The following is a 23,773-nucleotide window of genomic DNA, read 5'->3' as shown; positions in this document are numbered from 1 at the left end:
ATGAAATATGAGGAGGAGATGAAAGATAAGTCAAAAACCAGTAAGCGGAGCCAATGTCACCAGATCAGACAAATAAAGCCTGAGCATGATTTAAATCATTGCATCACAAACTTAACACCTAACAGTGATGGTGTGTGTTTGTGTGGCTGTGACAGAACATGCCCTCTGTCATGTGGCTCTAAATCATAATTCCTACTGGTGTTTAAAGCCTGTTTTATCCTCTTATGTGTCCTATACACAGTCTTATCTAATCTCATTATTAACACTGCCAACAGTCCAAAGATAAAAGGGGGAGGAATGTGCACATGGATCCACCTGAATGCTGGATACACACGACATCCCATCCACACACACACACACACAAAAACACACACACACATCCATCCATGCAGGGGGCTCTGTTCAGCGCTGCAGCATATCTTCAGTAGTTCTTTTCTATCCCACTGTCCAGCACGATCAATGCTCCCAGAGCAGAGATCACTGAGACATTCAATCTCTTTTAGAGCAGCTGAAAGTGTCTACTGGGTAACATTTTCAACACCAAGGTAATGTAGAAATGATGTTCCCCTCTGGGCGGTGATACTGAAGGTGGCTCAGGCTTCTTCATGGTGCGTACACTCTTACTATTTCTTCTAATGTGGAAGATATAATGGACAATATTTTTTCTTTCCTTTTTTGGTCTTTCTTCACTTCAGGCATTTATTTAATATTTTATTTCTGTCTATCCAAGTTCTTAAAATTTCCAGACGGCCAAGAATTGAGTCCCCCCCCCCCCCCTGACCACAACTCACAAATACCACTGTCTCAGTTGGGAGATGTCTGGTGTTTTTCTGGTCCATAACAAACTACTTTCCATGAATTGGGGAACACAAGTGTCTCTGGTAGTTCCAGAACAATGCAGTTGTCATTTACCCGTCCAGCACCAGAAATGGCAAATGCACTTTTGACCATCGTGGGTGTGTCGGTGTTTAAAAAAACGAGTGGTTAGGTGAATCGCCCGTGTTACATTTGTACTCTCCTGTCAAATAAATGTGTAAAAAATATCTTTAAAAGAATTCTAAGTTTGGATAATAAGCACCTTCATAGTCGAGTGGGCAAGGGCTGCACACTCTTCTTGTTACACACAACTTACAAACAAATATACAATTAGCCATTTTTCAAGGTGAATGCACATCAGTCTTTTAAAGGGAAAAAAGGTTCCTGCTTCAGTGGCTGCTTCAGTTGCATGTTCCTCTGATTGCAGCTGTGAGAAGGTTTGAAACTTACTGCGACACTTGGCACATCGTCCCTTGTCGTACTCCAGCAGGTCCAGAGTCCGGCTGACCGATCGCCTCTGCCCGCTCTCCCTCAGCCGAGCAGCCTCCTCTTTGGCGTACACCCCGAGTTCCTGTGTGTAGCGCCCATACATCTGGAGACAGACACAGAGCATTAGCTTAGGAATTCAATGTAAACACAAACGCCAACAAGGGGACCATAACTGTAAATCATGACAGGGAGAAGTCAAAACTACAGATTGAGGAAAATCTTTTTTTCCCCCCATTTTTCCAGATGCTTTTTAATTTTTGGACTTGATATCTACAAACAAAAACACAGACTGGTTTGTGCAGATGTAATATATGCATTGCCGTTGGCTTTGGTCAAACTAATAATGACCTGAAGGACCTCTGCACCATCCCTAGGCTTACAGGTCAGAGGTCAGGGTGGAGGGATACCTTCAGAACCTTTATCCTAAACTGAACTCCTGAGAAAGAAAAATCATTTCCTGAAAGGAAACACAACACACACACACACACTCTCTCTCTCTCTGTATAACACCCCTCACACATGCACACAAAAAAAGACGTCAAGTCAGCAGTCCAAGAGACAGGAAGCACCAAGTTTTGTACACAGCCCAGAGACCGGCTCCCCTCCCATAATGCCCCTGGGTGGTGGACAGGAACAGTCACTAATGACTTCATCCTGGCCCCCCGTCATAACACAGAAAGCTAATCAAGGTCACCAGGGATGATTTCAGCTGTACAAGAGTTGTTGATGGGCAAATGTTGGATATAGAATCAAACATTATCATTAAACTCATCAGATGATTAAAGTTACAGACCGGCCAGACTGTGGCCTACAGAAGCTACATTATCTTGTCGGCCAATAAATCCTGCGTCAGAATGTCTACAGGCTTTTTCTTTTTTGAGATTCCACATTTTCTTTGGATTGTCAGAAAAAAAGCATAATAGATTGACATTAATAAGCACCAGAAACTTTGTCAGCAATTCCTGAAAACCCCACAGTTTTATCAGTACTGCAAAACTGCTCCAGCTGTGAAAGTATTTTTCACAGAATGTGTTTAAATCTCTGAGATTTCATCTTATTACGCTTCAAATCTCAACCCTGTGGTGCAGAGCTGAAGGGGAAGGCTCATTCTGCCTCCTGCTGTGGCCTCTTTCCAGCTGTAAACGCATAGACCGTCTCTCTTCTCAGGAATCCATGCGGATGGTGCTGCCATTGATATTAGAATGTTGTCATCATTGTTATCAAGGCTACATTAGTATTCCACATGTGGTTGACACACAGACACACACACACACACACACACACGGCATAAAAAAGGAACATAAGATGTAACATGTATTGTCCAACATGTTCTCTAGAGTTCTTCTCATGACTGTTTCAAATGTTAGTTGTTTAATATTTAATAATTATAAATGAACCGAACCGTGAATTCCCATTTTGCATTTCAGACAGAAACGGCTGCATTTACCAAGCGAGGCAATATGCACATTGCATTTTTGTTTCAATAATAAAATGTCTGGATTCACTTAATTTCCTTGCATGTCAGGATAAAATAAACACTTGAGGCAGACATACATTTCTTGGCCTGATTGAACAAAGCACAGAGATGTGCTTGGCATCTTGTAAACAACGTCCATCATGCATACAAACAGGAGGCCCGCTGGCTTTATTTAGTCTCACACACACACACAGAGGTTGGTGTGGACTGTAAAATCATTGAGTTCACAGCTGGTTTTATTGGGGTCAACTATCACAGCAGGTTTAACGACGGCAGAACAAGATTTTAAATTGAAGGACTGTCAGTCAGAACACAGGATCAAGGACATTCACCTGAAAAAAATGCAGGTAGCCATTAACAGAAAGGTTAACGTCACGCTTGACAAGGCCTCCTCACAACCACACTGTGAAAAGGTCAACAACTGCTGTGTTTTACCACATTCCTGTGTTTTGTTTTCTGTCCATATCAAACATGTTTGGTATTTCTAAACCTCTACAACTGTGTCACTAGGGTCGATAAAATTCTGGCAGCCTCGTCGCTGAAATCAGCACTAGTACGAGCACCACAAGGCTTCTTTAAATGGCTCAGGCGTCGGCAGACATGATTCATCTAGTGGCCATCTGCATCTCTCATAAGATGCTCAATAGAAGGTCGTCTAAGCCAAGCACCAAGTTTGCAATGTATCACCTCCACCTCTCTGCATGATGACGGTTTCAGTTCATCTTTTCCTGTGCAAATTTGCATTTGTTGATTTCTGCACATCTGAAGCAAGAAACATTCTGCCAATGTTTTATGACTGTGACTGTGATTCTATATCTTGAAATGATAGAAACAATGTCCTCTTTCCTTCTATGCTCTATCTAATATCACACTCTACTGCTTTGCTCTTTCAGCTGGCACCTCGGTTTTTCAGCTCAGCATCGTCTCTCGCGTGTCGGTGTCTATATTTGAGACAGCTCTGCTGCTGCCTTTTGTACCAGAGGATCAATCTGCGCTGATTAATCCTCTGGTACAGGTGGAGGAGCTCTGAGCCTACTCTGTGCCCACAATGCTCTTTTTATTTTGTTGTGTCACAAATCAAACTGATTATGGTAATATTTTTTGCTAATGTGGACAACGCTTTGCCCTCTTCCTAATGGTATGAATGCAGAAGGATAATTTATAAGTAGGCAACAAATATAATCATGGAGGACAGTGAATTTGACAAAGAACACAGAGTAATTCTGAACAGGAGAACAACCAGTCAAGTTAAAACAAGGAACTTGGTGCAACGAGAGTGGCTGCCTTAGTTGCATGAACATTGTTTGTGTATTCAGTCTGCTCCAGAACAATGTACTATGCAAATGATGCGCCGATCGGTCCCCAAAACAGTGCTCAAACCAAAGCCCAGACTCAGATGTTGCAAGAGAAATGTCTTGCCCATGGCGCATCACTTAGCAAAGACTCATGAAGATGGAAGGAGGTAATGGCAAACACTGCAGCTTACACCCACTAAATCATGGTGTCAATTTACATTCAGTTGTACAGGAAATGTGCTATATTTCCACATGTACTGTATGCTGGGGTTTGAGATGACAGAAGAGCAAGGGGCTCTGTCCGAGTGTCCGTCAGGGAGTTTAGATCCCAGTGTCAGCAGAGGCCAGTGTTTGGCAATGTTGGAAGTGATGGTCAGTATCATTTGCATTACAATCAAAAAACATTTTGACTCTCAGATTGGATGTTCACTGTTTTTAACTTGTTAATCACTTGAATAATGTACATTACAGTTTGCTGATCCAAGGGGCAATGCGGGTAAAACTGAAGGCCATTAAATGTTGTTTGTGCAGAAACACATTAAACTAATATCCTCCCTTATTGTCAAGCAGTAATTGCATTTGATGCATCATACCTTTAGTTAAGCTTAGCCACATGTTTAAGCACAAGCTAAGCATTATACACATGGTTTTGCATTAGTCAGCAGTGATACAGACACAATGCAGAATAAAAAGGTTTTCAAAAGAAGGTTTCTTGATAAACCCCTGTTCTTAAAATGTGGAACTAGTTCCAATTTAAAGGCATTCTGAAAAATAAAACTGTAATTGGTAGACACAATTAATTGATTGAGAAAATACCTCACAAGATCCCTTGAGGAGTTTCAGTATATAGGAGTAGAGAAGGAATGAACACAGACAGTGGGAAAAAGAGGAAAAATCAGTAAAGAAAGCATTTGAAAAGCGATTTGTGGTCTCTGACATTAAATTCCAACCACAATTCTACCCAAGATGCCATTCTATATTGCAATTCTTGGCCACATTAATGATTGCCAACCCTAAGATTTAATGAAACAAGGAGACTTCAAATATATTGGAAAGCCAGAAGACCCCAAAACAAGGGGTAGAAACAGAGCCTCTCAGATGTACCCACTAAAACTTGCATCTGAGCAGAGGAAGAAAACAAACATAACCATCTAGAATAAAGACATTACTGGTTGAAAGCCTCTCATTATGTTCAGCATAGTCAGAGCAGGCACTCAGCAGAGGCTGCCAGCTTTGGCTAATTGATCCCAGACGAACAAGTTGTCCCGGAATCATTGTACAGGCCGCCGGGTTACGGGTGACAAAAAACTTCCGGCATCTGGGTATGAGTCACGGGGAAAGACCAGGACAGATGATGTCGCAGGATCCAATCAGAGCTGTCATTTGTTTCCAGCCTATAATTCCATAATAAATATTTTACAAGGCTGGAAGAACACGGTTCAAAGACTAACTGACAAACCTGCAATTAACAAGTGACAGACACCATAAATACGCCTCAATGGTCAACTGACCTTGTTTTAAGATACTCAAAACATGCAAGATAACAGGTGAGATAGAGGCGGGAGATAAGTCCAGACTCTGTCCTTGAGCCATTTTTATGCAATCAAGTCTTCTTGAAATTCTAGAAAAGGGTCATTTAGGGTAAAACCGAAAAAAATCCACCCATCGTGTCCTCTTCTTTGTGGTTTGATAAAAGACAGGAAGAATAAGAGACTGAAATAAACTTCAATTCTGCCAATCACTTTACAGATTCATGGCTGAGAGAAGTTTGTCAACCCACGGGGAGTCACAGAAATTGTAAGAGATGATTTTTATCATCAGGAGAGACCAGCTTTGACCAAACAACACATTTTCCAGTGCTGCAGTATTGATTCGACATGATGAAAAGAAAAAAAACTGTCTAGTGGGAATTAGGGCCAATATAACAAGGTAGGCGATACGATAGGGCTGCCAATGCTAATGCAACCACATGTGCCTCCAGCTTTGATACTGTTTTAACAGATGAGTCCAAAACCAGTTTTATCCTCATTTGATAAATGGCAAAATTGTTCAAAGCAATTGCAGTACTCAGTGAGGAACATCTAAATTAAAGTTTAACATCAAATATGGAAATCTAAAGATTATTCTGTTCAATAATTTGTTCTTTCTTTCTTGTAGGGACGTATCTGCAGCTCTTTAGGCCTGTTCACGTATTGTGTTCTCTCATTTGGGATCCCTACTCAGCTCAGCCTGATGTGAATGTTAGAAGTCTTTGAACCACACACTATGTCACGCAACACACACACACAGAGCGAGAGAGAGCTGGTAACAGTCCAAGAAGTCAACCCCAAATGACCAGGAGCCTCAACATTCTCACCCAGCATGCCACAACTCAACTTCAACCTAACGAGCTCCCTGACAGTGTGTGTGTGTGTGTGTGTGTGTGTGTGTGTGTGTGTGTGTGTGTGTGTGTGTGTGTGTGTGTGTGTGCGTGCGTGCGTGCGTGCGTGCGTGCGTGCGTGCGTGCGTGCGTGCATGCGTGCGTGCATGCGTGCCCGTTTCTGTGCGTGTGGAGTGGAAATGGAAAACGGGCTCAGAGATTCAGGGTGGTGCAGTAAAAAGAGACAAAAAGCTGATAAGCTTGTGTCCTTTCTTGACCGTCAACCTTCTTTTTCAAAACAATCATTCACACATTAACAGGTCGGGGTGGGGGGGGGAGGTTGAACACACACCTTTTCCTACATTTTCTTTTATGCGAGTGAGAGCAAGTGTGTCAGGAAGGAAGAACAGAAAAAAAAATCATTGTGCAGTTCATCTGACAGAGGGACTGCGTGAGCGGCGTCCAGGCGCAGAGACTGTGTGGGACAGGGGAAGGAATTTGATGGTGTAAAGACATTTTCACCCGAACGAGGATAAAACTTGTGGAGAAAAAAAACTGCTTCCTTGTTAAATTTTTGGGTGACCTTTAGAGGAAATCCTGCTCAACCACAGCGCAGCTTCAAAATGTTAAGAGCAGATGACTGCTTTAGAAAAACAGTAGTGTAAGTGTAAGGCTGTTATGAATACCATTTTCGGGGCATTAAGTTTTACTATTCAACATTTAAGATTAAATGTCCTTGTCTGAGAATGACTACAGTAATAATTTATGTTAATGCAAAATGACCGATCACTACTTACTTCATTGGCTGTTCATGTGGTAAAGAGTATAGTATCTGGACGTAGATTATCACAATCATCAAACGTTTTCAGATCAGCTCTATTAAATTCTCCATTATATGATTCTCTGGTGTATCTCGATTATGATTTTTATTTTTCCATATCAGGTCATTTTCTTTATTTCATTCATTATTAAATAATTAATATTCAGAAAGTATACAGATGGTGGATTGTTGATCATTTCACGTTATATGCAATTAAAATCACAAGTTATCATATATTATTATAATATATGATTGTTATCATTAGAAATAAATAACCATATGCACAGCTGATGGTGAAATGATGCAAATCTTGAATTAAGTTCTTGAAATAGATTAAATTCACTCCACACCGCCTACTATTTTTATTTTTCAAATTTGTAGTCTTCAGCCCCAACGGACACTGAGTGAAATCACTCGAGGTAATTTTTCAGATTAGACAGAGCTCCCTATGGAGAAACACAAAAGGCTTTAAACATCTTTTGTCACACAAACAGTGCTTTTAAACACATGTAAACACACTTTGATGTGTAAACGCAGGATAGATGAAGTAGCCGTCACTTGATAAATGCGTCTCATTCTACACACTCAGTGGAGAACTTTCTTTGAACTGCTAAATTGTGTTTTCATTCTAAAGTGTAATTATTTTAAGTCTGACAGCCACCACGAACAGCAGGAGTGTGTTTGTTAAAAAAGATTCATAACCAGAACCAAAAGGAGAAAAGCTGAAGGAGTGAGGTGTGAAAGAATGTACAGTAAATACAGATTTCCCAATATTCCTGTGGGGCACCCCAGGGGGCTAAGTGGGAGTCTTATGTGCTTGTGCCAGGCTGCCATGCCAACCCTCAGGGGCTCTCCCACACTGACCCAGAGCCGGACAAACAGTTGGAAGAAAAGAGGGAAGGATGGATGGATGGACGGACGGACAACAGAAAAATAAGAGGCAGGAAAAGCGGCAGGAGGTGTCTGAAGAAAGCAGAGAGGCAGTGATGGACAGACCGCAAAGAAAGGTGCAGAAAGAGGAAAGGAAAAAGAGAATGGGTTAATGTGCGTGTGGGAGGGGGAGTTAGGAAGTTTGGCCCCAAATACAGAATCCATCCGACAATGTGAGCTGAATTTAGATTTGAACTGTGCATGCCGGAGGAGGGAGGAGAGAGAAAAGGAAGGAGGGAGAGAGAAGAATGAAAGAGTGCAGCTGTGAGTACTGGAGGAATGGCTGGTGATTGATGACGGAGGCCTCACAACTGTCCAATGTTAGTGCGACAAGGAGAGCAAAGACACGCAGTGTATTTCAGCACATGTGAACCAAGCCTCAACATAAAGTGACTAAATGATCTGATGAGCTAGAATCTCACAGAGGAATTAAACACACACACACACACAGTGACTTCTTCCCCTCATCTCTCTTTCTGCAGTTACACAGATGAGCACTGATGCTGGACTGAGTGACAGTATTAATCTCTCTCCTCTTTCTCCCTCTTCACACCCCCCCCCTCCCTCTTTTTCTCTCTTTCTTCATTTACTGCCTCGTTCTCTCACTTCAGAAATCAGCTCTAACGGCAGGCTGGCAGCTGCACATTGATATTGGTGCCACGTCTTGACAACTGCCACAAGGAAGAGCAACAGATCCAGCAAATCACCAATATTCACCTGTGGACTGTGTGTGTGTGTTTGTGTGTGTTTGTGTGTGCGTTTGTATGTGTGTTTGTGTGTGTCTTTGTTTGTGTATGTGTGTGCGTATCAGTAAGTGCGAGCAGCAGGTGCACTCTTCTGCTGCCTCATTAAGAAAACCCATATTTACTTGGGCACATTGAGCTCTGCTGGCAAACTGCTCTCCTGCTCTTTCCAAATCCTTTGCTTCCACCACTCTGTGTCCTTCCATCCAAGGTGTAAAGCCACATGTGGGTTTGAAGGCCGATTCTAAAACTGATTTGTTTTTGAAACTGCCCTCAACCAATATATTTGTGGCATAACTCCAAAGGGAATAAACAATCCACCAGATGATTTTGCACCTGACTCCAGACGATCATCTCCGACCTCCATGCTACTACGTAGTCACTTCAGTGCGTCGGTTCAGATTAAGCAGGGTTGTTGTCCCAGGGGTTGTGATTGGATCCCAGAGGTGATTGGACACACAAACACGCAACAAAACATGTGGGATTGGGCACGGAGCAGTGTCACAGTTCCGTCTTTGTGTATATTTGGACCGCGGTTTTAGTTTTGGTCCCTACTTGTAATGTAAAAGGGGATGCTCAGAATCAAGTATTATCACCACAACCTAACTGTTTCTGTTCACTTCATCCTGAGCAGCTGATGCTATAGGCAGAGCACTAACCAAAAGATCAGGAGTTCAGCTCCTCCTCCCCTGTACCAAAGTGCCCTTGGGCAAGCCAGTGAACCCCAAATTGCCCCCAATGACTGCAGGCATATGAGTGATGAATGATAAAGTGATGTACAGTATGAATGTGTGTGTGTGAATCAGTGAATGACAAAACTACTTTAAAGTGTTTAATACAGACCATTGACTTGAGCTGCATGTACAGTGTTATATTTACAGTTCATTTCTGCTGCATACAAAAGGTTAAAAAAAAATTTTGATTCAATGTCAACAGACCCACACATCAACACTGGTGGTGGCAGAATGTAGGGCTGTTATAACCACAGGCACCGCAGTTAATCTGGAAATCTGGTGGGTCGGGTCACACAAATGAACACACATTAATAGCGGCTGGTTGGAAACTACACTGGGGGTAAATTGATACATTATTAATGAGGAAATTATTTATCACTTCCTCGGCTTCAGTCCACTGCTGCTCAACATGTCAGCTTATTTTTCATCAGGCAAATTACTGACTAACAACTACAGGAAACACAGACGCCAATATGGGTTATCAGGGGCAGAAGGCAGCATCTAAATGATTTAAGCTAATCTCATTATAAAGCACAGACTCAATTTACACCTACACTGTGTTATACCTGCTGTGAATGTGTGTCTCCTGTCAAAGTTGTTTGACTTTTGGAATAACAAAATCAAATTCAAGTCGCACCAGGAAATGCTTTAATTATGGATCCCTCGCTGACAAAGACTTAATAGAAGGGTTTAACATTGCTGATAAAAATAAGAGATGAAAACAACAACAAAACTAGTTACTGGGATCCCTTGGGTTGTGTACTCAAATTTCAGTGCTAATCCTACAATGGTGTAAACTGCTGAACCAAATCACAACATAGATTCCGGTGCCTGAGCTCTGTTCCGCAATAGTCATCCTGCTTCCAGGCATCATAAACACCACTGCACAGGCTCAGCATCACGTTTAACTCTGGTGGCAACACACTCTCCACATGCCTCTGGCAGAAACGTAACGTTAGCTTTAGCTACCTCAAACTGGAGTCGTCACAACAACAAAATGCCTGAAGCTAAATGGTGGAAAGTGTGACTGTATTTCACGCAACAGGATTCTGACAGCAGGATGAACAGCAGAAGTTTGAAAAAGAGTATTTTGGAGTAGTAGGCACTGACGCTGTTATTAAATGATTGCGGTTGTGTTTTATTTATCATGTGAATGTAACCTGAAGAGTTTTGCACTTATTTATATATTTGTATAGTTATGCTATAAGTATACAAACTGTTGACAGTTTACATGTCAAATTTCAATTTAAAAAGTTTTTGTCATTGACCGTCTTCATGTCTGTTTTTTAAAGTTTTTTGGGGAAGTCGGAATGAGGACACTGGAATGAGCAGTGAGGGTGTCATGCGAGCAGAGGAACAGTTCTACTGGACAGGTTCCCATTAGGGGAATTGTCCCGGTGACACATTTGACAGCAGTGTACTGTAACTCCAACCGCAGCGAGCTCAACATAGTACACATTCAAAGACTCACTTCATGAGTTGCACAGGAGGAAACTGCAAAGAGAATCATCCCCCGCTGCTCTGGGGCTGTTTCAACATTTTGACATTAATGCCAGTTTGTGGGGTTTGTAAACAGTGGAGCTAGAGGAGCCAAGTACAGGTAATCTATTAAAAGCTGCATTAAGTATCATAACTTTCTCATAGGCAGATGCTTGTAAAGCTACTGGTAATTAACCTGCTGACACAAACCACAACATTAATTATTACAACAATAACTCACAATAGGCTCATTTATGCAGCCTTTACATGTTAAAAGAAATACACCTGCATGTTTTAAATAATGTTACCATCACTCCTCTAATAGTTCAATGCATCCTTTGTGATGGTATTGTTACTAAGCTGCACATCCACAAAGGGCAGGATAGAGTCTACAGTTTCTGACAAGAACAAACATGGCAGTGGTGGAGGAAGTTCTCCTCCCAGCTGTTCTGCAGTAAATGTTTGTTCCTGTGGCGAAGTAACTTCGTATGATTACTGTAGTTTCATACTTGAACGGCCCCCCCACTCAAGAGGTTCCCCTGTTGTCAAACAACTGATACCTCCATACATAGAGGGAACTCTGGTTAAGAATGGAAGATGCACCTCAGGGAGGAACGCTTGATGAGAGAGCAGAGAGGAGGTTAGGAGCGAAGGTAGAGGAAAGATGGATAACTCCAAAAACAAAGGAAGTCAGGGTGGGACTCAAATTGACCCAATACTCAAGCCTTGATTGTACCATTCTTCATAGGGTAGGTTTCAAATATACAAAATAACTTAGAATTATTAAATACTCACTTTTAAATCATGTAAATTATTGCACCATAACACAAATAGGATGGGTGGGTGAGTGACGAGGTGCAGCACGTATGATACATTTTTGTTCAAAATAATAGCAGTGAAACTACGATGAAGTGAGGCAACAGTCGGGAAAAGGACAATGGAGACCCAGTGAGAGACGGGTGAGACTGGGGGAGGAAAGGAGGGAGACAAAAGACATTTCTGCACAATGGCTTCCAGTGTTCATCTCTCTGTCACTTTCTGCCTCTCACATGTGCTTAGTGAGGACGTGGGAAGGCACCAAAGTCACCACCATGGCACTGCCCTGTACACACACACACACACACACAACACACACACACACACACAAAGACACACAAGGGCTGGGGACACACTGTTCTGCAAAGTTATCACTGACATCTGACTGAGAAAACACAGCTGTGACAACAGCTGGCCAGAGAACGTGATGGGCAGAAGACTGTGAGACAGAGCGAGGGACAGAAAGGTAGAACAATAAAGAGAAAGACAGAAATACAGAAAGAAGTAAAGCCAGAGAGACACCAAGAGAAGACACGGAGAGAGAGAGAGAGAGAGACACTATACAAGACAGAACTGAGAAAAGAGAGAGAAAGAAGAAAGAGAAAAGGACATGAAAATGATTCAACCAGTGCTGTGATAGTGAACTCTCGAGAGCTGGAGGTGGAGAGAGCACGAGAAAACATTACACAGAGAGAGAGCGAGATCGAAATATGAGAGTCATAAAATAAACAGAACTACAGAGAGTGGGAAGGAAAAAAAAAAGTTTCAGGGAGCGCATAAGAAAGTCAGACAGACACGTGAGAGGAAAATAATAGAATAAGAGAGAATCATTGAAGACTCAAAAGTTCTGTGACTGCAGTGTATCTCACACACACACACACACACAAACACACACATACATACAAACACACACACGTGCACAATCTTCAGGCTCACAGCGAGAGGATGAAGAGGGGGAGGGCCACAGTTTAGTGCCAGGCGGGCCAGTATGTGTCAATATCTGTAATGGAATAGAGGCTGCCTCAGACAGTATCCAATCAACCAATACAGTGTGCGTGCGTGTGTGTGCGTGCGTGACAAACCTGCATCCATTAGCATACAGCAGCACTGCACAACACCACCCGACAGCTATACACCCGTCACCTGATTTTAATAAGACTCCCTTCACTGCTCTCAAGAAAAAAGGGGGAGAGAAAGAAGAAGAAGGATGCGAAGAGGATGAAGAAAAAGCCTAAAATGAAAGAGAGATACTGCAGCCAGAAAACTTGTATACTCTGGTATACACTATGTCTAGTGTTAATAGAATTTGAATGAGAATGGATTCTGCTCAATGGCCCCAACAGTGACACTGTCAGCACAGAGATTCTCAGTGTTGTTCGCAACTCACCACATTTATTTATCACATGTGAGATTAGCTCAATCAAGTTTAGCCACACACTCACACACAGGTCAATATAATCCGTTCATACCTCAGCTAATCTATACATATACTGATCTGGCATCAGTGCTGCATGGCCTTGAGAAGACACCAACCGAGCCCTCAATCTCTCAAACAATCACTGAGCCAAAGCACTTGGACAGGCGACAGTGAAGATGCTCCACTCCGGTGCCTCGGTAAATCCACTTAGTGGATCAATTCAGTGCATTTTGAGATGACTAGCGGAAAACAAGGAAACAAAAAAAGACTTCAAGTGCAGGAGGATGAAATGTGATGAGGATTTGATGCATTTCAACACCTTGGTTACAAGCATCAGGATTCCTCTCCTTGCTCTGAATTGTGCAAGTGGAAATAAAAGGTTTACTGATATAACTTATTCAACACTGAAAATTAAATGTTTAATAAAACTTGACACATATTTGTGTCAATGTTCAACATCTGTGTGTGACCATGATCATGCAAAAAAGAAATTCGTAAGATTACAAAGAAGTTTTTCTCCCTGATAAAATCCATTATTTACAGAATGTAAAAAAAAACATAGATAAATAATGATATGAAAATACTTCAGTTCACAAATATCTCCTAGTACCCATTAGTACCCGTGCAATGTTACTGCTCAAAGTTAAAAGCTGCAGGTGTTAATGATATTCTCCTAAAAATAAAGGAACAAATCTGTCTGTGACAAAACCAATGTTATTGTCACACTCTGATGGATATGTAAGCCCAATGGTGCCAAAAACATTCCCCCAAAACACTGGAGGTCATGACAAGAGCAAAAATCAGATACGCAGAGATAATGATCAAACCATCTTAGAGAAACATTTCAAAAGAGCACAAGACAGGACCCTGAATAATTAGTTATTTGTCTCCAAAAGATGTTGAATCTTTGGTAAAAGCCAACGTTCCCCACACCATTCGTGAAGCGCTCTGTCCCTTCAGGGGTTGTTGTGATCGTAAGGAGTCAAGTCAAAGGAGCAGCTGAGCAGGAGTAGTGACTGAAGTGGTCACAGATGACAGTACGAGGTCACCAATAGTGTAGCACGAGGTCAGAATGTTGCAGCTGTCTTCTGTCAGAGTAAAGCAGGACAATAACCGGAGTGTTTCAGTAACACAGCAGTTATGTAATAGACACTGACACTGCTTTCAGGAAAATACCATTCACCTCAGCTCACCTCACCTCAGCTCACCTCACACGTGACAAATGAAACGTATGCACAATGTGTATAAATACATTTTTACATGATAAAGGTAAAGTTGGGTCGGCAAAGTGAACTCACACAGTTATAGCTTCTACTCTCACAAAATAACCGTCCAACACTGATTCAAAAATCAATAAACATTAGTATTCTGCACTGGAAAAATGCTCAACTGGGAATTTGTTTGCTTATAATCAACCATTCAGTCCGGGCTGAGGGCTGCACGCTCCATCGAGGAGGCATCTCTGCATTCCTGGGCCATTGGTACCATACGAGCAGGTATCCTCCACCGTGGTTCTTATAATGAGCACACAAGACTCCACAACATGTCAACATGTTGTGGAGTCTTGATAAAACCCAGGAGCCGAGCTGTCAGCTATGCTGAGGACTGAAGTAAGTTTTCATTTTGTCAACCTGTGGGTTGTTTTTGATGCGTTTGAGTATTTACTACTGGGGATGTCACGATAACCAAGTCGATGCCCAAAAATGTTTTTTTGCAGTGTACAATACCGACTGGCAAGGCAGAGAAGCATTAGGCCACAGCATCCTGACAATATTATACTGTGATTCTGGAACAGAAGTCTCGTAGAAACCTTCAGCTTTCGTTGTACAGATTTATGCTAGATGCTGTGGGAGCTGCCTGGATTTACGGTCCATTCTCAGAGAATTACACAGAGCTGGTCTGATCCTGGGCACAGAGGAGTCCATGTTTTAAGGATAAAGTAAGATGACTGCTTGTCGAGCTTCGGCTCCGTACGACCCCAGGCACCTTCACTCCCGCTGCTTTTACTTGGAATCTCACACAAAAAACAAACCCTATCTTTGTGAGGACTCTAACTGACATAATGCAGATACTAGCCGCTCTCCCCAAGAATCACAAACCCTCATCCAACCCTAAAACTCTAATCCTAATTCTAAACTGAAGCTTTGACACTGAAAAAACGCCTTCACGCCATAAGGAGCAACTCAAAATGGCCCTCACAGAGTATTTACATTCAAGAACACACACACGTTCGCACACAAACACACTGAGATCCCAGTCAAATCTCCCACTGCTGCTCCCAAGATCCACGGGAATAATATTTGCCCATGTTACGTCACATACTAACCCCCCTGTAGGCCGAGGCTCTGCCCTTAATAAAAGTCCTAAGATAGAAAAGTATTCTCTCTGTGATAGTGGATATTTTGTACACTGAAGATATCCAGGGAATAATGTGTTCTACGTCTGAGCCTGTGCAGGGATGGGCTGCACACAACACACTGTAATGATATCTCTCTGTTACATAAAAGGGAAAAGAAAAAATCCAATGAATTCAGAGACATGCAGTAAGTTTGCAAAGGTTCGACTTTGGTTTTGAACTTTGGTTTTGGTCTTGACTTTCCTTTGACGCTGACACAGCTGACAGTGGGGAATGGAATTTTAAATAGAAGTTTGCCATCAAACCCTGTGATCAAATGCAAGTGTGCTTTAAACCTGTGGCCTTTACACGACGATCCTAATGAATGCTAAGAAACTAAAAGACTTCAAATAGGGTTTGGCAATAAAACGATCGACTGATATGAAAACAATTATCATAATAAGATTTTATTCCATATTGCCCAACCCTGACTTATATAAATATAAATATATATTATTGCCCGACACAACAAGCACTTTTTAAGTATTTTAAAGTCTTTCACACACACCCCCTGCACTACAGTTTCTGCCATCAGACACTGAGAAGATTCCGAGCCTCTTATGTTCAGCCGCTCTGTCCTGCATTCTGAGCCGAGATGATTAACTTTAAGCCAACCTGCGTTTCGACTGTGCTCCCACTGTATCGTACATGTTCACCTGCTATGTTCATGTCTTCCACTGCACTGCCTTTTTGTCACTGGGAGCGGCTCACCTCTCGACCAGGAGAGAGAAACAGAAAAAGAGTGAGAGGGAGGCAATTTAAGGTGTGAGTTTAAATTAATTTGGGGTTAATGATGCCCATCCATCTTACAGCAAGTGGATGTCATTGGTGAATGTGTTTTTAACAATGACACACACACGCGCATGCAGGCACGTACGCACGCACACACACACGCCTAGATTAAGGATTTACTCAATCTCCTTTGATTTATCCAGATCTCACACACAAGCAATAGCTACTTGCACTACTGATTGTTGCAGCTACATCTGCATCTAAGGAGTGTGCGTGTGTGCACGTGTGTGTTTTCTAGCTGCACTGCGGAGAATGGAAGTTAGCGATCACAGGCTGTGCTGACAGTGCAGCCACATATGCATATTGTTTGGTAAAAATTAGAATGATTAATTGTCTGCAGCAAATACATATGCAATGCATTTACCTTTATGTGTGTGTGTGTGTGTGTGTGTGATCTGTAAAATATAGCTACAGAAAACAGCCTGTGCTACACTACCCCCTCTGAACCACAGGACACTCCTTATGGCATTCATACATTGCACCACTCACCACCTGTGTGAAATACAGTATTGAGTTCAAAAGGCACATGAATGACTACCAAGCTCTTGAATCAGTAGAACTATATTTAAATAATTTACTACCAGCTGGTTCCAGACTTTACTTTAAAATGTATCTGCATTCTTTCACCAGATCCCTCTTCCACGGTTCAGTGTCATCACGTGTTCATAGCATGTAGCTGATATTTGACACAAACATTTTCTTTCAATCTTATTTTTTATTGCAGTTTCAAAACTACAGCACATTAGTTGAATATCTATTGTCGCCTCTAAAGGACAGTTTCATCAGTTATTCAGCTTCAAGTTGCTTCAGTGACGAATTGTTTTTATCTCATCTCAACCAACATATTTGATATCACTCAATTTTCCTTGTCCTGCCATCATGTTGTCTTTTTTATGATCGGTCTAACACAACCTGCAGGTCAGGTGGATTACAACTTAACCTGTGTGTGTTTGTGTTTGTGTGTGTGTGTCAATATTAAATTCAATCTTTAACAGCTGTTTGGCTGATGAGTGATCTGGGGGAGGTACCGCACCACCGAGCGACCAAAGATAAGAAAAACTATGTATGCCAGAGAGACATATAAATAATAAAGTTACATAAAACAGCGACAACACATCCTGTAATGTATATCAACACGCACGAAAATACCACATTAGATATAAATTAGCATGTAAAGATGCTTAAAATAATCCTGTAGTTGAATGTTTGGCTTTTTCAAAGAAACAAATTAAAAATGTATCAACAGAAACTGTGTAATCATCGAAATGAATTATACATTTACAAATCACTCATTTCATAAACTCACTGCCACCCTCAACAGTTAACGCGCTCCACTTCAAAGTACAGAAGTGACTTGGAGATATATTCTTATTTCCCCCTAAAGACATGCACTGCAGCACGAACGCACACACACACACACACACAGCTGTGTGTGTTGTTGCGTAACTTTAACACTTTCTCTCTCTCTACACAGATTACAGCATCCGCTACATTCTGCTGTTATCAAGTCAAAAGCTAATGTGTGCCTGATGAATTTACTGCTTTAAGTTCACTTTTCAGTCCTGAATTGTTGATAGATTATTTGAACCCATTAGCTACTTGGGGATAAAGCCACTCCGGGTACTGAAAATAAAAATCAATGTGCAGAGCTACACTGTGGAAATATTGATTTTTTTTTAAAATCAATCTGATTAAAAGCACCTTCATTTGTCAGGTATGCAATTGACTGGTTGTGAGAGTATTTGTGCGTGTGTGAAATTACGCCTCATATCACAGCCTTCAAACTGTAGTGCAGCAAAGCCCAAGTATCAGACTGTTGCTGGATCTGAGTGTGTGTGTGTGTGTGTGTGTGTGTCCGTCCCAGGGGCTATTGGTGTACATCAGCTCTCACATGCCGGAACTTAGTGCAGTGCGCCATAGCATGGCCCTGCGGCACTGTATGGGGGCTAAACCCCAACAGGTTTTCCTCTCTTTATACCTCCCTCAGCAGAGGGAAGAGAGATGACGGGGGGGGGGGGGGGGGGGGGGGGGGGGGGGGGGGGGGGGGGGGGGGGGGGTTGGGCCAACTTGTTAGAGAGGATGAATGTGTGCAAGCTCTCGACACTGGCAGCAGGATGTGGGAGGACAAGCCAGCACGCACACTTTTTTGAGCGTGGATGGGATGGGGTGATGAATGGAGGGAATAGATGGAGAGATAGAAGCAAGAGGAGGCAAAACGAGAGCGATTAGAGGGAGGAGGAAGAATAAAAATAACTTCTATTGATCCAACTTTAACAGTAATATAGTGCAGCCAAGAAGAAAGAGAAGGCAGCACCTGTCTTGAATTCAATTAAGCCTCTCACCGGCCACCAGTCAGCATTTTACAAGTAATACATCACACACCCCACATATACTGTCAAGTTACACACAATCTCATGTGCTCTCTCTCTCACACACCTACGCACACACACATAGGAGCCAATTGCCCCTGCATAACAACACAGTGACTCAAACCCACAGGGGAGTTGTGCAGATGCACAAATGCTACAGACTGATTCCACGAACAAAGATCGAGCATTAGTCCAAAACACAAGACCAGCTTTTTCATGCAAACTTCCATCGCACACACACGCACACACACAGCGACAGCAAGCAAAATGGAAACCCTCCTATCAGCTGTTTGTCTCACCTGGAGAGGGAGGGAAAACAGAGATGAAAAGGGTGAGGAACAAAGATGGAGGGAAGACAATTTGAGATGCCTCCTACATTCTCATATCTGTCCTGCCTCTGAGATTGGGAACAGAATACAGACATGCAGAGAATAGGAGTGGGTACGGGAGAGCAAGTACAGCCGTATGTACTATACATACTGTACACCCACATGCGGTAAAAAATAAATTGGTGATATTTCTGGTACGCTGTGAACAGAGAGAGACAGAAAGAGTGGAGCAGAAGGTACAGAGCAGTGCCTGGTGGACATGAGGACGCCTCTTCATGCCCACAGACTCTGACAACGTACAGACCAGATTGATGCTGGTCCTGTGCCAACAACTACCTTTTCTAATAACACGTTTGTGTCCGTCATTAAAGTTTCATTGGAGTAAAATGTGTAAGAATTAAGTTGTGATTTTGAGCAAATGAAGTAATTGAATTCTTAATATTATAAAAGTTTTGCAAGTGACAAAAATATATATTTTGAAATCTAAACTGCAGGAGAAAGATTCAAACATTGCAAAGTAAGAATCGTTATACTTTTATATCAATGTATAGTAAATAGTGTGTCTTTACAGGCAAGAACAGCCCCTCAGTAAAGTTTCTCCAATATACATCATTGTAATAATACTGTGATATGACCCTGTTTGGTTCTGTGTGTGTCGTGATCAGTGCGACGCCGCACTTTTCTATAGTAGTCGGCCCGGACGTGTGTTCATGTTAGAGGGCGTCAGATCGTCTTTGTGAAACTGCATGAGTGAGTAAACCCCCATAACCCCCCCCCCCCACTCGCTTGCATCCAGCGGGGATCCCCTGCTGTGTTCACACATCGACTTCTCCCGGATTTCTACTGACTTTATACTCCGAAGCCAGGTCCGTAGAAACTGCAGAGCGTCTCACTCAGACGTTTCCATACGCAGAGTCCAGTGCATTTCTGAAATGAGCTATAGACTGAATGAATTCCATGGGAGAGGCCGTACTCACTTCTCTCCACCAGCATTTCTTGTTTGTATCTCAAAGAATAGCAAAGTAAAATATACTTTATTACAGAATTAGTCAAATATGTCATGTTGACCACAGATCATTTTGTCTTCCCTTCTCTTTTTTGTCCTCTTCATCCACCTGTCACTCACCCTCACCTGTTAAACCACAGTCTTTTGTTAAATGTCTTAACCGGGTCACCCTAGGGTGGCGTCAGGTGGCACTGCAGTCTACCCAGCACAATGGTCCTCATTCTCCCATAATGCATCTTTTCCTGTGTGAAACTGAGAACTGAGCGGATTACACCAACATGGCCACAGCTGTCACTGCAACACCTGTGGGTGCCCCCCCCCCCCGGAGTACAGGTCTGCCTGTCTGACTGATGTCCTCCTCTTTCTGCTCTCTCTCTCCCTAGAGAATGAGGAGCAGAGGAGGATGAGGAACAGAGGAGCAGAGGAGGATGAATAGATGAATGACTTCATTGTCAGGTGTTGAGGGAAGCAGACTAATGGCATCACACCAGAATCCATGAACACACACAGCCCTAGCAGACATGTCCACCTATGTCATTATTTGCCATAAATAACTTGCTATGTCTTAAAAATAAACATTTCAAAGCCAAATTTAACTAATCTAGACACACGTGTATTTTATTAGGTCATTATCAAAATGTTAAAATGAGTTGAGACTAATAATTAAACACGGACTTGTCCACATGATGATCCACTTCATTTACTCCACTTTAAAAGTTGTCTCAAAACATCTCAGTTAGTTTGCAGAAAGTAAAAATCCTTTTTTCCCCATGTTAGTTGTGAGTGAATGCACATAAATGAATTTTGAATGAATTTGTGTTTAGAATATCTCATTTGAACAGATTCACAACATACGGCTATCATGTGTTATTCTGTGTATGAGTTGAGGCCGAGTTACTCTTAAACAACATTAAGGCTACAGAGACCCATAATGCATCATTCCCAAATTCAATATCCTGAAAAAATTGACATTATCTAATGGTTTGTCTAATACAGGATTATTGCTCCAGAACTGATAATTGCAACAAAACTGTTAATTGTTAACATCCTGTCATAGGATAGTTTGATAGTTCGGACTTTCAGAATAATTTCAGTAAGGTAAGACAGCACTAAACAATGAAATCAAAACCGAGTTACCCAGGCTCACAGGACTGTTTGCAGTATTTGCCTTGGACAATATAATGTTTGAAAGACAAGGAGGTTCATATGGCACATTCTAACTTGTGTTGAGCATGATGCCTGAAACTGGTAATGCTGGTAGTAATACCAACATTCTTTAGTTTGTTACCTAAATTGTAATTTGAAAATGAAATGGGACAGACAACAAAAAGTCATCAGAAGATAATATAATCCCATGAGAACCCAAAATATCATAAGGCAGCACTTCACTGTGGGCAATTGTGAAGATTGATGAAAAGATTTAAATGGTTTTCCAGTTCTGCTCCAGAAACAAAATTGTTACAGATGTTCAGACAGATGGACGAACATACTGATCACTTCATCCCCAGCATTATGTCTGTGCTCAAATTTGACAATTTCCGGTCCTTCCCTCTGCGCCTCTGATTAAGTTACTTCAACTTTGAGTTAACAGCAGCGGAAAGCGAAAACTTAGCCAAACAAATTATGCCACACTCAAAATGCTACTGAGGATTTCTTGTAAATATCTCCTCTCTGAACGGCAGAGAGGATTCTTCTGTCATGTGTCCCATTTGTCTTCGAAATTGGTTTAAGGCGGTGACGGGAGAAGATGCTGTGAATGCATCAGTTGCTAATATGCAAGATGTTTCACACACACTCACAATGTCTTCCATACACGGGGCTGGGCCTTTTGAAGCACTCCCCGCTCCATGAAATAAATAGGTTGGAGACTTGGGCTCTCTGGCTTTAACTGGTTGAATTATGGATGAATGTGAGATGAGAGGGTTCCAGGAGTGAAGGGCAGACATGAGGTGCCATGTACTTGCCAGGCAATAACACTCCCACTGGGTTTCAGCAGAGATTTGAATGTCAAATGTGTTCTCACCATCCCGAACCCCCTGATTCTGATCCCTGAAGCCAGATGTTGGGAGCAAACACACTTCATGAAATGTGGGATTGAGCCAGAGAGACAGGTCAGAGATTAGCACATGATAACATTGATTTAGTATCTTGCTTAGTACGACTAATATCTTTTTCTGTGCCCACTTTATCGTTCTGCTGATCCTGGACCTGGCATATAAATCTGAAGCAGCTGTTCAAGCTTGATAAGCATTTTTGCACAGAACCTTTGAGCTGAATGAATAGAAAACATTTGCTGAGAGCTCTCTACTTGAGGAGAGACAGCACGGAGGACAATATTTGTTTGTGTAAAATTCCATGTTCATTGATTGCATCATTCGTTTTAAAAGGAGGAGTCCTGGTGGAAGCTGGTGGAACATGAAGAAAATGCATAACAAGCGTTAACTAGTTCTTATATATTCTTCCCCAACTTCTTTGCTGGAGAAATGAGCCACAGAGAAAATCTGTCAAACAGACAAGAATTACAGCAGTAACAGATGATGAGCTCCTAAAGACTGCAGCAAGAAGAATCTATGGGTAAAAATTATGAATTTCAGTCAGGATGACACCAAGGTTGATCCGAATGAATATTCCATTAGAAATGCTAAGAGGTAACTTTCATATTCTGACAAATTGATGCTCATTTGTTAGCTCAGCGGTGAATATTTCCACCTCTAACTTCCTCACTCAGCTGACTGATCAGAACTATATTAGAAAAGGAAAATAAACTATTCAAATGTGTGTTTCAGAGGCTTTCTACCTTGACAAAATGAAACTCTGAAGATGGACTGCAAATGTGTTGCATCGAAGTTAAACTCAAAACAATATCAGTATAATTATTTATTGTAAAAAAAGCTGTCTGACAATGAAAAGACATCGAGCATGGTCACACATTTAACGTGACACCACCTTAATGTGTCTGTGGCAGGACCGACACATAAGATCAGCATATCCCACAACATTTTTTTGCTTCATTATGAAACTACTGATTAAAAAATTATCAAATCTAAAACTAAAAACTTGATCTAATCCAACCAGTGAGTTTTGTGATCCACTGGACCCCTAAACAACAAATGAATGAATAACATACATAATTCTTTAATTGCAGCCCAATTCATCTTCTTAATGCTTCTTTCTGAAGGCTAACTTGTGGAGCTAGATATTTGTTCAGATATGCACAAAGACCAACCGCAGTTTCTCCGGAGGAGGTGTATGTGTGAATGCAAATTTCCGAGTGAGAGCCTACAGACTCTCTGCGCCCAAGTATAATGTCCCCAGAGAGTCCCCAGAATCCGATGTGAGCACACAGCAGGGGATGCCTCACAGGATTCACCACAAGTTCAAACACACGACAGACGCAAAAAGTGAAAAACATACAAATATCTGTGGATATAAAAGCTGACTCATGCATGTAGAAGACACCGACAAAGATGTAAAGAGAGTTTGTGGTCTGCTAGCAGTCTGAAGCTT

At 41.9% G+C, this 23,773-nt stretch overlaps 1 protein-coding gene across 6 annotated transcripts in view; it reads right to left on the bottom strand.

The window, feature by feature from the left end:
• clcn2c (chloride channel 2c) overlaps nucleotides 1-23,773 on the bottom strand; it is a 118,647-nt gene that overhangs the window by 80,453 nt on the left and 14,421 nt on the right. For all 6 annotated transcript variants that reach the window (XM_020095153.2, XM_020095154.2, XM_069534101.1 and 3 more), the window contains exon 2: nucleotides 1,267-1,408. In XM_020095153.2, the coding sequence (XP_019950712.1) occupies nucleotides 1,267-1,408 (142 nt within the window). The remainder of the gene's footprint in view (nucleotides 1-1,266; nucleotides 1,409-23,773) is intronic.

The sequence above is a fragment of the Paralichthys olivaceus genome, chromosome 11, assembly GCF_024713975.1.
Source record: "Paralichthys olivaceus isolate ysfri-2021 chromosome 11, ASM2471397v2, whole genome shotgun sequence".
Taxonomy (NCBI): Eukaryota; Metazoa; Chordata; class Actinopteri; order Pleuronectiformes; family Paralichthyidae; genus Paralichthys; species Paralichthys olivaceus.
This window is presented reverse-complemented; position numbering and strand designations above follow the sequence as displayed.